This window comes from Rattus norvegicus, chromosome 15, assembly GCF_021556685.1.
Source record: "Rattus norvegicus strain SHRSP/BbbUtx chromosome 15, alternate assembly SHRSP_T2T, whole genome shotgun sequence".
NCBI lineage: Eukaryota > Metazoa > Chordata > Mammalia > Rodentia > Muridae > Rattus > Rattus norvegicus.
In genome coordinates this window covers 58,805,957-58,821,300 of record NC_141548.1, presented here as the reverse complement: position 1 = coordinate 58,821,300, position 15,344 = coordinate 58,805,957, and the positions used below count along the sequence as shown (strand labels likewise).

Below are 15,344 nucleotides of genomic sequence, written 5' to 3'. Positions count from 1 at the left end.
AGAACAGAATTTTTTTCCACAGGACTGACACAGCTGTATTTTCTCCTTTATCTGCCATCCTTAGCCTTCCTTATGAGACTATATTTTGTTTTTACATGAGAAATAGTTTTGCTTTTAAACACCGCTAGACACTTCTCAAGGTGAGGCCAGTGAGCTAGCTACCTGCTGACAGCATCGTCTTTGAGCATCTACTGAAATCTCGGGTGAGCAAGCCCTTGATGGTACAGCTAAGAGCTGCCCCTTTTCTCGATCAGGTCTTTCTATTTATTGCTTACAGAGTAAAGGGTAAAATCAGTGATTAATTTGAGGGAATCTCAAACTCTCCCAGACTGGGCCATCTAATAAAAAGTTATTCTGATAGCTTTTTCCCAGAAGTCGTGATGACTACACTTAAAGCCTGACAACGCTTTGTGTTAATTTTGCCCAAACTTGAGCCGAAAACATATTTTAACATCCTGTCAGAATGAGATACTAAGAGTGTCGGTAAAATGACACTCCAGTAAATGTAAATTTAGACTGCTGTTACAAGCCCCTGCCTGGCTCCAGGAGGTGTTAGGTTGCTATAGTATTTTCCATAGCAACTTTGCATCTTATTACATAAATATTCCCTCAGTGTCCTCAGAGCCTGCTAAGGAAGCCGGTGAAGTCTCTCTCATGTGATAGTTCTTTTCTGGGCTTTGCTTAACACAATGAAGTGGCCCCCAAATCACAGTAAGCCATAATGAAGATGATGGTGTTCTGGGAAGTGGGAAGTTGAAAAGCATCTGGGTTCTGGTCTGTGCAGGGGGTGAGGCTGAGACCCCATTGTCTGAATCCTTCACAGTCCAGCATCCTTGGCCTTCCATTTTAGACAATGATTTAACTTTCCCTGTTCCTTTCTTTTGCCTGGCAGCTAGGCAGGAGCTCAAGCGTTCCGCCAGGCTTAAGAGGTCTCACTGCACTGGGCAGGAGGCCAGAGCCTCAGAGCCCAGATGTGCTTTGTGAGTATCTTTGGGAGTGTTAGGCTGAACAACACATGGGAGCCACTGGGGGAGCCTACCCTGCTCTGGGCAGAACACAGACGTGGTGGGTGGTGGTTAGACCCTAACGAGGGCTCCACTGAGTTTTAAGGAAGGGCAGCAAAGTAGGGGAGTCCTTGGGGGTGCTCCTGGACACAAGGCAATCTCAAAAACACAGGGCAATTTTACTCACGGGGAAGGACTCGGTTGCACAAAGTTTACGCATTATGAAAGAGGTCAGGAGCCAATTGTGGCATCGCTAGGTGCCACGGGACAGCAAGGGCATAAACTTCCAGGAGGAGCAAGACTTTACAGCCCAGACACATAGGGTTCATTTTGCCCAGCAGGAAGGAAGGCTTCCATTAGAAAAGGCTCCTCAGCCACTGGATCCAGTTAATAGCATCTGTCTCCAAGTATTTAAAAGGTAAATCGATTTTCAAGGAGAGATGGTTTTGATATTTTTAAATCATTGTCTAAAAGCCTGTCCATTACGGGTGGGAATTGTAACTGTACATAAAATCAGGAAACTGAAAAATCGACCTGAAATAAACCTTTATTTGATGTGTGTTGGTAAGATGTTCATGGTTTATAAAAACAAAACAAAACTATTCCCTTGTTGAACCTAGGTTCCCAGAAGACACTAAACTGAGGCCTGGAAGGAGGCAAGTGCTTATCTTTGACTCAAGGGTCCTTCCCTCACAGTGGCACTGCTCTTTCAGGAGATGTCCCAGGCTGACAGGATATGGGAAAACAGCTTGTCCTTGTCTTTCTAGGCCTTGGCTCGTCGATGCCCCTGCCTTGTGGAGCATGGGCCCTGGCATGTTGTTACTGGCCCTCCCACTTCCCACAGTGGACAGTGCTTGTTCTTCTGCTGAGTTCTAAACCTCTGTGGTCAGCTGACCTAGAGCACAATCCAGGCCTTCTTCTCAAAAAGGAGCCTCAGGCAAGCTGCCTGGGACTCCCTGTTTAGTCAGCCGCAAGACTCTAACTTGGCATTTAGCAATCACTGTGTGCCTGGCTGGGGTGGGGCCTGCACTGAGTCTCTTCTCAGGCTTGTCACCTCATTACGACTTCCTGTGGGGCATCTCACTGGGCTTCCAGAAGGAATTCAGTATCAGAAACCCAGAGACAGTCTTGGAACTCAAAGAAATGAAGGGGACGGCTGAAAACCTCAATACTTACATTTTTAAACATGATGTATCTTGTGATGGATAATACTGTTCAGATCAGATTCCAATTAAAATTGAGTCACTAATTTCACTTGGTTGCTGGAAATCACTGTTCGACTTCTTAGTGAAATTAAAAGCAATGGTAATCAAACAAAATGGTATTGTAAATTTCTATGGAAAATTGACAGCCCAGAGAACACTTCATTGTTCAAAAAGTATTTGTGGGTAGGGAGAGGCTCTGTGGGTAAAAGTGCTTACTGCACAAGCCTGAAGACCTGATTCGGGGTCCTGAAAAACCTGTATTAAACAGAAATGGCTAGGAGGAAAAGGGCTAGAAGTGGCCATTCTCAACAGTAATACTAGTGCTCCTAAGACAAGGTGGGAGGTGAGGGTAGGAGATGCGCCTGGAAGCTTGGGGCACAGCTAATCTAGAATATACAACAGCATGGTGAAACAATCGAGATAGAAGTCCTCTCCTGACCGTACACTTTACACTGTGACACATGCCTGTGTGGACACACACACACACACACACACACACACACACACACACACACATTTATATAAAGAACGCACCAGACTTTAAATGAGGTTCATTTAGAATTCGAAAGCATTTGCTATAACCTGTAGAATGGTTTAAGGGCTGTCTGTTAAGCAAGGATTCTTTTTTTTGTTCCACTTTTCTGAAGTTTGTGTTCACTGAACCCACATGAAGTATTGGTAGATGGTGATGCCCAATTTGGATGGCACTACGCTTAACTTCCTGGCTTTAGGACATACCTGTTTGGGGGCCCAGTATATCAATTAACAAGACATGATTTATTTCTTCAAAAGGGCATCCCTCACACTCCCCTGGACGGCAGGGGCATCAGGTCTAATGCCTTCAGTGTGCTGTTGTAATTAGAAAGATGACTGTTCAGTCAGGGATGCTGAGTTTTGCACAAAGTTCTAAACATTCTGGCAAAGGGAAGTCCCCTCATTGAATATGCATCTTAACTGTGCCTTTTAAATGGGATCAGAGTCGGCAGTGTCAGCGCCATCTTCCTCGTGGAAGACACCTTCCGATCAGATGAAGGGGAAGACCCAAGGGAAGGGTGCACGTGACACTCAGCACACTTTACTCTTTGGAGAGAGGCCCAGGGCCAGGGGCTGGGGACAGCAGAGGCAGTGAGCAGAGGGAGGCCTACCACATACTTATTTTGTACTGGCATTATTCACGACATCAAAAGCACCATGCGCCTGACCTATGCTGGTCCTTTAACCCTGATGATTCTAAAGCTTGCTGGGTTCCCCCACCTCAGGCCATCCAGGTCTGGCTTTTTTCCTTTCTGATGTGCATGCTGCACTGTCCACCATAGGGAAGAAGTTGGGAGGAAAGAGGCAGGAAAGGGAGGAGGGGAAGAAAGGACAACTGGGTGTGTAGCCTTGAAGATTTGAGTCTGAGGCAAACCAAGCAGCGACACATTTACATTGCTACATTTGCTACCCAAAGCTACCTTTGCAGGCCCCCAGGGAGAAGGCTGATCTTCTGCAATGGACGCTTTGGTAAGTACGCCACGGTTTTCAGTGTATTAGCAGAATCATCTCCATTTTTTTTTTTTTTTTTTTTTTTTGTCACTAGCTTAGCTTTGCTCCAACGGATGCCCTTCTGTCTTAAGACAGACCAACGAGGGAGTGTGGATGGTCTGCCAAGAACTGTAGGATGGCTGAAGTTGAAGCAGAAGCAGGGAACTCTAGCCAAAAAAATGCTGTTAATCACTTTACACAGCAAACCAAAGTAAAGTAAAAATAGAATGAAATGGTCTTCACAGCCAGGAAGGCAGAGACACATTAAAATGTTTTGGCTATTGAAAAATAAAACCAGAGGTATAATACAAGTCTGTGTGTGTGTGTGTGTGTGTGTGTGTGTGTGTGTGTGTGTGTGTGTGTTCAACTGCTATTCTGGACACAAAGTCAGTTCGCTCCATCGCACTGGAGACAGCCCTCAAAGCTGTCACAGGAGCCTGACCACCCTGAGGAACAGGGCCTCGCCATGCCCTCCTACCCCAGGCAGAGGGTTCCCTAAAGGATGCTCTTCTGTAGGATTTCCAAGAACTTTTGGGCTGGCTACTTCCTTAGGATATTTGAAGCCAAGGGGAAAATGTTTCAGCCGAGGTGAGCTGGGCGGGGATGGATCCTACAGAGGAGAGAGGATCTTGTTTTCTTGTCTCTGTTGGGCAGTTCCCGTCCAGTTCGTCAGCATACTACATTTTGGGGAAACGGCTCCCATGTGGGTGACAAGTAGCCACACATTTGTACCTAAAACTGAGCCGTGGGAAAAGGTGTTTCCTCTAGGCAATAGGGTCTCTGTCCCTCCTCCTCTGCTTCAAGTCATTCTTAGCCAGGTTGAACCCAGAGACCGGATGGGAATTCTTGCCCATCAGGCAATGCCCCTGAAGACTCAGGGCTGGAAGGCAAGCAAGGCCTGCTTGTTGGCAGGCTCTCCAGGGCCCAGTGGAATAAAAATGGTTAAGCTTTCTCCTCCCTTTAATCAGTCCTGTGCTCTCTGCCAAAACCACACGCCACATCCTCTGGCCCAGCTCGTTTGAAGAAACACGAAAAGGACTTTGAACTGCCGGGCCTGGCATTTGAACCCCAGTCCTTTCATCTCTTCCCCTGCTATGTGGCAGACAACACGCACTGCATTTGCTCATTAATTCTGCTGACCAAGGAACATGCCTGGGGAAAGTCTCTAAAGTGTAGGCTAGACTTCATGCTCTCACTGGATGCCTGGTGAGTGAGCCAAGAGAGGTCTGGGGAATTGCTTTCCTGTAGACCTCTAGGGAGGACTGCTGGTCCTCCAGGAGGGCACAGGTCCTTACCACCTCCCTGGCTAAGTTTACATCAGTCCTGTGGGTGTATGGCTGCTGCTGTGGCTTGCCTGATCTCTCCAGCGAGCCTACTGTTCATTCATCCCTACGCTGGCTTATCCCAGACAAACTGTGATGCTCTATGCATTTCTCTCTAGGAAAACTGACAGGTCATTTAAAAAAGAAATTCTGTACATATACAATAAAAAGAGGCCCAGGTTCAATTCAAACTTCAGATTGAGTCAAGTCTTATACACCTAATATAAGGATATTAAGAATCCAACTTCCACCTTCAGAAAACATAAAACTATTTTAAAGAGAAACATTATTTTTTTATCAAGATCACATGGAATCTTGGGAGAAAAAAATCACACAAATATCCCTTCTTTTCATATATGAGGACTTACGCAAGTGCCAGTGAGGACAGAATTCTCTTCAAATAACCAGATTCAAACCTTAGAGTAGAAGGAAGAGTCCTGAGAAAGCCGGCCTCCATCTAAGGAGAGGCTTACATCCTGGGCTGACAATGGATATGGCTGGAAAGCCCTGGAGGCACGATGTTTTGCTTGTATGCTAAGCTTCTAAATAGCTTCAAGGGTGGAATTTAGAGGAAAGTCAGGTTTTCTAGGGCAATGGCTCTCCAATGTCAGAAAGGGTCAAGCAGGCTTCCTCAAAGAGCTTTGATGACAATGCCCGGTCTCATTCCCCTGGCCTACAAGTTTCTGTGTCACTGGGTCCTGATATTGTCAGGATAGAGACTGATGTCTGTCATCACTGCTTTTGGTTATTGTCCATTTTCTGTCCTGACATCCGTCATCTGAGGTCCATGTCCCATGTGCTCCAGGCTCATGTAGTACTACTAAAAACCACTCACTGTTACCCAGAACTGTGACATTCCTTACCTGTCCTGTCTCTAGGAACAGTGGTATAGAAGCCCTCCATCATGGGCTGGTGAGTGGTCGCACTTTGTGTTTAATCATGCACATCATAAATGAATGATATTGGCCATATACTCTGCCTATGTCATCTCATCTCAGGGACACTTCAGAGGCAAGGGCAGGGGAGTGTCTTTCCGTTTACCTCTATACTTCTGCCAACAAATTAGGCCAGATCCTCTATTGCAGTCACCCTCAACCTTTCAGTGAGAGGCTGGAGACAGATGTATGATTTACTCCTGGTGCACATAAGATGAAACCTATCACATCTCTCTAATTTTCTTTTCTGGCAGTGGTGGTGACTGTGGGTCTTCCTGGGTCCATTAGACAATATCCCTTCCCTCGTACAAGCTATCTTTCCTTGGTGCCTCCAGTCTGACTGAGCCTGTAAACGCTAAAAAAGAACTCACATGTGACTCTAGGAGACAAAGCACACAAGACAGCCTTCCTTAACCCAGGGAGTAAAGGAAGTAAGTACCCTTGCTTGGTACCAAGTATGGTGCCCATCTTGATGCGAGGTTGGGTGAACTCTATTGGGAAAAAAAATGTTTAATTTTCCAGCGGTGGCTCGGGGGTTAGAAAGCTTCTTTAGGGATTAAACAACTCCCAAGGAGGAAGTACATGGACTGGAACCAAAATTCATCTGTAATTCAGCATCAGCGCCACACTCTGGAAAGGGGCTTTTATGGGAACCGGCAAATATTCCTGCATAATGGCCTCAGATCTGCATACGGAGAAACAACTGGAGCAATTTAAATCACTGCCTTCCCAAGGAGGAGTTTAACGTTCTATTAATAAAATGTAGTCACTCAAAAGATGAAAGTTTAGTGTAACTCAAATAAAAGTGAATTATGTGGCCATTTCCCTGAACTTATTCCCCATGTAAGATTCGGTGCTCGTGCTGATGCCTCCTGGGGACTGGGCGGTTACTGGCATTACCTGATTCATCGACTCTCATTTTTTTAGTTGGGCTGTCACAGTTCTCATCATCAGACATTTCCATCTCCTCCTCACGGCGGATGCCCATGAGCTGCTCGCTTTGAGCGTTCCGGAGCTCCTGAAAGCACAGGATACACGAACATCAGAAACGTGCCGGTTCCTCCTCATGCTGTCTCCCCATGGTCTCTGGTCCATTATGACTCACATATCAACAGTTAGAGCTCAAAGCTTCCACCTAAGACCCCCCAAGATCTAGGATAAGGTCGAGAGGGGAATGAGTCTTGGGAGAAATCCTTCCTCGCCAATGACTGTAAATGGTAACTTAGTTAATCTCGGTGTAGTTTACTGACTTAAAGCGGGGGCAGGGGGGTAACAGTGTCTGCCTCTAGCAGGGCTGCAGAAAGGTTATGGAGAAACAGCTGTCCTACAATGGGCACACAGAAGTGACATCAATTAGTAATGATGTGAGCAGTGGTGTTTTAAGGAGGCAACTTTTAGCATCGGCCTTACTGTAACTTAAGAACACTACTCATACCTATTTTCTAAACTTGCTGACTGGAACATTGGGGTACTAATGGTTTGGGGAATGAGATAAGTGAACACATGTAAAAGACTTGAGTGTATAGATGTGTGGCATGCATGTGTATGTGTGTATGCCTGTGTTTGCGTGTCCAGACACTGAGGTTGTGTCTTCCTCTATTCTCCACCTTAAACTTTTGAACCAGGCAGGGTCTCTCCTTGAACTCAGAGTTCACTGGATTGGTTATACTATGTAACCAGAAAGTCCTGGAAACCTGTTTATACTTCTCTGGGTCTGGATCAGAAATGCATGCCAATTTATTTATTACTTGTTATTATTTATTATTTATACAAGGGATCTGAACTTATGTCCTCATGTTTGCTTACAGACTGACCATTTCTTAGGCCCTGCATGTAAAAGACTCTTGCTCTCATGCTAAGTCCAATGTTGAGCTGCTAGTTATATAACTATATATGATTCATCCAAACCTTCATGCAATTCATATATCTGTGAACGGCAAAAGATGTTGAATCAATAACTACAGAGAGGCCCATTACCATGTTCACAGGGCTATGGTTCTGTGGGAGTGATGGCTTACACATGATGTTTATGACCATGACATGATGTTTTCTGAGGGTTTGCTATGTCCAGTGACTAGGGCAGTGTCTTCAATCAAGTCAGGAAATTATATTTGGCCATAATAGTATTCAGAAAATCCATTGTAAAAGGAACTGAATTATACATAAAATCTTTACTGATGTTCCTAGAAGGAAACATTGCAGCTGTTTACATTTGTAATTGGCTATATCACTCGTTTATGCCCAGCTCTGTATTACTGAATTGTGAGGCCTTAAGACATTCTGTTCTCTAGCTTGTGCTGTTCTCAAAAAGACCTAGAACAGAGAAAGGCCTCGACTGTTCTCTTTTCTCTTTTTAAAGGCCTCTAATTAAAAACCCAATGCTTATGATAAAAGTCAATGGTTCCAGCAGTTCAGTAGGGGCGTAGTTACCACCATTTGACAGACGTGCACTTGCCACCCTGACTTGGGAAGACTTCCTTAGCTCACGGCAGGATGGGAAGGACTCCTCATTGTTACCAGACTCAGGGAAATTGCCCTTGTGGAATACAGGGAAACAAGAGGGCAGACAGCCATAGGACAGCCCTGGGACAATAAACAACACCTCCCTTTGTCACCATGCCACCTAGAAGAAGGGGGGGGTCATTATGTCTTAAATAAGGCTACTGGGTTTTGGAGGGAGATATCATGTATGATTAGCAGGGAATTTTCTGGGTGTTCCACAGCCAATTTTCTATTGATAAAGAGCCGATTCGCAGAGGTGACTGGAAAACACTGAAACAAGGAGAAATCAGGTGGGAAGAGTAAACAGGGCTGAAAGGGCGGTGGTTTCCTTCTGCACTTAATGACAACCTGTGATGTGACAGTTGTTTTGTGGGGAAGGTTGCGGGAAGGGAAAGTATTGGAGGGAGGGGAATCTGGGGTGTTTGCACGGGGTGCCTGTGGTTGTCAGTAAATCACTAGCACACTCTAATAAATCTGTAGAGGTGTTGCAGGTAATTAACAGATGCTGTACATGGGAATGCGGGAAAAATCAAGCCAATTAGCAAGCTTAGATGCAACTGAGAAATCATGCACAATGTTAAATTACAACTGGTATTTAATCAATTAAGCAACATGTAGGAGAAAAGCATTAAAAGGCAATTTACAATTCTCTTTTCTAGAAGATAAGGTGAGGTGGGAGGAGGGACTTTGGTGAGCGACACTCCACCCCTTTGGAGTCTCCATCCTATCCCTCAGGACCACAAAAGCAAGCAGGATTCCTCAGACCCAGGCAGGGAGCCTGGCATGCCCTACTGCAAATAGCACCGGATGTGATATAGGGCAAGCTGGGAAATGGAGTGGGACCAGGTGGGAATCAAGTGTCTGATGTCTGCTGGCACCTGTGGACACCAGCGGACAGTGGCCTTTCTGTGCTCAAGTGTTTTCAGTGTCCTGTTGCTTGCTGGGTGTCTGCTAAAATTTCGTTTAGTTGTGTTTTATTTTATTATATGCATTTGAAAGGAATCCAAAGTTTCACCATTCCAAAATCTGAATCGTCATTGACTTATAGAGTTCATGAACTTCATGTTGAGTTTTCATAGGGAGGGAAGCAGAGGCCTCCTTTCTTTCCCCACTCTTGATAATCAACGTTGACTTGGGTCTCATTTCAGAGTCAGGGAGAACATCACCTTTGTTTGGGAGCCCTTGAGAAGTTAAAGAGAAGTCCTACCTCCTCCTTACAGTCCTTGAAAGAGGAAGAGAGCTCTATGCGTCACCAGACACCTTCCTAAAAGCAACGCCCTTACCGACAACTGCATTAGTGTTTTCAGAACCCCATCACTCAGCATTTGCCATAATAACAGTAACAATAAAGAATCTTTTTAGTATTCATGTGGATATTACATGTAGTGCCACTGGTATTCAATAGTAATTTAGCATTAGTTAATGGGCACTTAAAATGCTACCCGGATGATTGATGGCATAGGACTTTGTGGCTCCTCGAACTCTTCATCCAACACTTAATTTACAAGTGTGAGCTAAAACCATTGCATAAATAAACCTTACCTTCTAGAACTTTGTGATTTTTGAAAGAGGGGAGTGTCTTTTAGAGGACTTTAATCTTAACATGCTAGACGTGAAGAGGCATCCGCATGAGCAACATTCTCATTTAACAAAAAGAGAGAAGAAAAAGGAAGCAAAGGAAGACGGGTACTTACTTTCACATTACAGGTTCAAAGCGTACACTACGGGTGGAGTCAAAAATAACAGCTGGATGACCAATGACTAATGGCACGGTGTGCTCTGTCGAGGTGGCGAGCACAGTCAACTTGTGGCCTCTGTCCTGGGTGGTGGATACTCACACTTCACACATGCATTGATGCTGTGAACTCAGCTAGCATGGACACTGGCCCCCCACCATGAGATTTGCTATGGGGAGACATGTGACAGAACCCCTTGGCTAGCCCCAGTGGACTAGGCATGGCTAATGACAAGAAGATATAGAAAGGAAGGCGTACTTGCCATTTCAAGCCCAAAGAGCCAACTGTCATCACCACATAAATTGTTAAAGAAAAACTCAGTACTCAGTGATTCGTTTTCTAATTGGCTTATATATGTATATACATTTTAGTCTTGTTGTAGGTAGAGCATTTTAGTTTGTTTCTGAGCGAGCTCTTTACTATGAGAGAGAAAGATTCTCTTCTCCTTTGGAGAGGAGGGAAAAGGATGTTCTAAGAGTGAAGCCAGCTGCTTTTCTGGACAAGAAATGAAGTGGAGCTGGATGTGGAGGGGACAATGACACAGGACGATGGCAGAAGGACTGGCCACTGTGACACCACCATTAACGGCTACAGCCACACTATTCTCTGCCAATCCAGCTGCGTGACGGTGGTTAGAAAGTAACAGTAAAATCACCAACCTCAGAGTGCTTTCGCCAAATGTCTATGTTCTTGCGCTGAGCTTTCGAGAAATGGTCCCAAGCTTTTTGTCTGGTAGAAGCGTTGAAAACGGCCACAATCTGCTCAACTTTGGTGAACAAGGAAGTCAAACAAGACAAGTAATTTATGTTGTGATCACTCTAGGGAAGCAAAGCAAAGACACTAGGAGTCTATGGATGATGTCACGATAGAAACAACATCATCAATATCCATCCAATTTGTGCCTTTTTTTTTTTTGTACTTACATTTTAGCAAGGTTGGGGATGTCTCCCTTCAAGTCTGTCTCCATAACTTTAGGTTAAAACAGATTCTATAGATGACTGGGGAAAGGGTCCTGGGCATTTACCTCCAACCACCCTTTAGCTTTTGTTTGTAAATGCAATATGGCAGATTAATATGGACCTAGATCTATAGCTCTATAGGCCCTGACACTGTCATACAAATGAAGGTATTTGTAAAGCTGTACCTGGCTTCAAAGTAAAATCAGAGTGGAGTGACTGAAGCCCAAGAACCAAGTCTGTATTGATTTTCTTTTGCTGCCATCTCAGGGGCTTAAGAACAACCCACTCAAGACGCGACTGGGTCCGGGGTCTGAACTGAGGCCATGAGTAGTTAGGTTATGGCTTCCTTAGGCTCAGGAGGCATTTCCCTACCTCCCTGATCTTTCTTCTTTAGGGACTGAAGCGAGTCTTGCTGCCTGCCCACTGGCTGGTAACAGGAGCCACCCATTCCTTGTGAAGACAGACCTAAGTTTGTCAGAGCAACAGCTCTAGCCTGCCGGCCTGATGTTAGTACCACATGAGGCTCTCTATTTTTTATTGAGTTCATCCCCTATCTTCTACTGTACCACAGTCACTTTCATAATCCTCCCCTCATGGCTCTCACACCATTTGAGGTTTTAATTCTATTACCTTGATGTCATTGATCAATTCTGTGACCTCCAGGCACAGTACCATTTGGGTGGTAAATGTTGAAGGACTGTGGAAATTCACAATATAGAGAAAGGGATGGAGTCGTGTTGGTTGTTAGGTATGGTGCCAACCAACTTCAGACTCAGTCTTGTTCAACAGTTCTTGATCTGGTAAGCACCGGATTATAAAGACTAGTGCTTTGAATTAGTCACATGGCCAAACCTGAACTTCAAAACATTGAGTTCAATTCTTATGGCTGCTAACACTGTCTCCCACAATTTTTTCCTAAATGATTCCAGGAGCTCTGTTGTGGAAGAGAATTCCAATTCTCTTTCAGATCTTCTAATGTTCAAAAAAAGTCATGATAGCACGGCCCCCAAAGAAGAGTGATATGCAATTATTAGCACATAAGTATTAGCATACAAAATGAACATGTACACGATGTGCTAGAGCAGTAGTTCTCCACTTGGGGGGTCCCAACCCCACTGGGGGTTGAACAACCCTTTCACAGAGATCACCTAAGACCATCTGGAAAACACAGATATTTATGAAATGATTTGTAACATCAGTCAACATTAGAGTTATGAAGTAGCAATGAAAATAATGTTATGGCTGGGGGTCACCACAACATGAGGATCTACGTTAAAGGGTCACAGGGTTAGGAAGGTTGAGAACCACAGTGCCAGAAGGAAGTGAAGCACGTTTCATTCCTCACATCAGTGAGAACATATTCTATAATGCTAGTAAATACTTCTTGGCCTTGGTCTTTAGGTATTTACACATGGAACATCTGTGTTTGCTATTTTGTACCTGAGAAGAACCTCAATTGTAAACTTCCTTACTTAGAAAACCCCACCCCCACAATATACTAAGAATCTGTTTCACTTAATTAGAGCCTTTTCCACAGGTGTGGCTTACTTTCTCCCTAAGCTTCTGTGGCTTCCCTTCTCTGCCTCACTGAAGGAATAAAGTTTCAGATTAGTCACCTTGGGCTGCCATAACTACTCAAGGGTGTGGCCGCTCAGGTTTTCTGCTGATGATTCTTCAGGCTAAAATCACAAGTTATTTTGATGGCCCCTTGCAGGGTCATCCTGGAAAAGCCAGTGGTCAGCTCAGTTAAAGCCGATGGGTAGGACTGGTGACGAGGCTCCATGGCTTAGACAGCAAACCTCTTTGGCATTGCTTAGAAGAGGAAAAGCAGTGGGGGCCAGGGTGAACATTTGTGTGGGGATAATCAAAGCTCTGCTGTCTACTGGAGAAGACTCTTACCGAGGAGGTCTGGAGTAAAGAGTACATGATATCTACTCCTAAATGGAGAAGGGAATGAAGGGAAGAGCTCCACTAACAAACAAGGAAGAGTACGGAGGGAAGACAGAGGCCAGAGCCTGGCTCACTATGGTAGAGGTTAAGAGTGAAAACATCTATTCAGGGATGTTTGCTCATTGAAGGGATGTGTCTCAGTTAGAGGACTTTGACTACTTTATTTGAGGTCATAAAGTAAACTCATTCATTCATTCAACAAACACCTGGGGATCTGGTCAAATAGATCTAGATCACTAGAAATCTACACGTTGGATATTATTCATGTTTGGATGAGATCTAATCTTGGAGATGAAAAAGAAACAAAGGCAGATAGTCACTCTGCACAGGAGAAGCATGTTGGACCACTTTTCTGAAAACAGAGTACAAAGTGGCTAAGTTGGGATCAGGGAATAAGGGATTCTGCCAGGCAGAAGGTGACATTTTGCCAGGCCTTAGATGGTGACTCACTGCTTGTTCATCAAAGGAGTCAGGGTGGCTCTTTGGAAGGCTGGAGCTGTGGGAGGGCTTTACATGGAAATAACTGGAAGGGAGGGGCTAAGACCATGGGAGAAGACATGCAGAAGACCACCATGTGTTAATCCCGGCTGTGTAGTCAGGGGACACGTGCCAGCTTCAGTGTGGAAGACTTGGAGAAGGCGTGTATTGGAGCAGAAGCTCTGAATGGAAAGTGGAATGAGCAGCCCTCTGACAGGAAGCAGCTAGGGGGTGACTTGCTAAGAGATGTGGGGAGGCAGGAGGGAGGCCGGGATGACTCAAGCTTGGGAAGAGCATCAGAGAACAGGCACAGATGGAGGTCTGAGCAAAATGTCAGGGAACTGGCTCTGAGACACCCTGAGCATGAGGATGTGATGACGGCCACCCCGTGGAGCTGAACTATAAATTAAGGCTCAGAAAAGCATCAGACCTCTAAAGAGATGCCTCAGATTCTCAGGGTGTTATCTCAATCTCTTGTAGAGGTCTCTTCAACAGAATGATTACTTAAAAGGAAAACTAGATGGGATTTAATGATATCCTTTTCTTTCTTTTTTTTTTTTTTTTTGGTTCTTTTTTTCGGAGCTGGGGACCGAACCCAGGGCCTTGCGATTCCTAGGTAAGCGCTCTACCACTGAGCTAAATCCCCAGCCCCAATGATATCCTTTTCTTATGACATTTTTATACTTCCTACCTCATTGCCCCCCCATTACACACACACACACACACCACTCAGGAAAGTAAATATGGTACAACTCAATTTAGTTTTGAATCATATTCTCACAGCATTTACGTTGCAGTTCCAGACGTTTGCCTTGCAAGTCAAAGTGTGCTGGCTTGTGGAGGAGCTGGAGTGAGCATGAATCCATTCTTAGGGGAGAGCCACTTCAAAGACAAAGTCCCAGTGAATGTGGCACAAAAGGCGCCTGGCTTTAAAACCACCAATCAGGATGGAGTAGTCATGATGTCACTGACAGACCAGATGCGGTCCACTGACTCTGTGGAGGACTCGAGAAGCCTGTGATGAACATTGTGCTGTTTCCCTGGCATCGTTCCCATTGTTCACTCTATGTGCAGTGTAGCCACACATAATTACTACCTAAAGGACTAAAGGGGACCCACAGCTTCCCTTCTCAGAGAAAGGCATACAGAGGGAGTAGGATGCCTGGTCCTTATTCAAAGCAGCAGCTCGCAGACAGTTGTGCTGGGGAACACATTCAGATGACCACGCTATACGATGCCTTCACCGCCTTGGCAGTCTGCAAGGCAAGAAGGATGCTGGGATTCTGTATCAGAGAAGAAACGTAAGTCCTGCACCAAAAATGGAGTGCTACCGATTTAAATGATTAGTATTTAAAAAAGCAAAAACCATTGCCATGATAATTTGGAGTCATCTATACAGCTTTCAATCAGAAAATGTAGACTCGCCAGGCCCACTGTACTTCTCTTGCCTATGACGTCCTTTGTGTCCTATGGGTTGAGGCTGTGACAAAAAGTCCAAGCGACCAACTCTTTAGAAGCTTGCAGGGATGTCATCTTCAAGAGGCCCCGTCCTAGAGTGTCTACTATGCCCAGCAGGCTTAAACAAGCATGAGAAAGGGCCATGTAGACTTCATGACTCTCTCAATTATCCTTAGTGACTCTAAATCCTTACTTGTGACTATCCCTTAGGCTAGGCATGTACACACGTGCAGACACATTCAGACACACGACATGCACACGGACATATGGGT

At 45.0% G+C, this 15,344-nt stretch overlaps 1 protein-coding gene across 10 annotated transcripts in view; it reads right to left on the bottom strand.

Moving 5' to 3' along the window:
* Enox1 (ecto-NOX disulfide-thiol exchanger 1) overlaps window positions 1-15,344 on the bottom strand; it is a 552,870-nt gene that overhangs the window by 96,080 nt on the left and 441,446 nt on the right. For 8 of the 10 annotated variants that reach the window (XM_087585810.1, XM_087585812.1, XM_087585816.1 and 5 more), the window contains 2 exon segments: window positions 10,888-10,994; window positions 6,891-7,008 (listed from right to left, as the gene is read on the bottom strand). In XM_087585810.1, coding sequence (XP_087441936.1) covers window positions 6,891-7,008; window positions 10,888-10,994 — 225 coding nt within the window. 10 annotated transcript variants of the gene reach the window in all.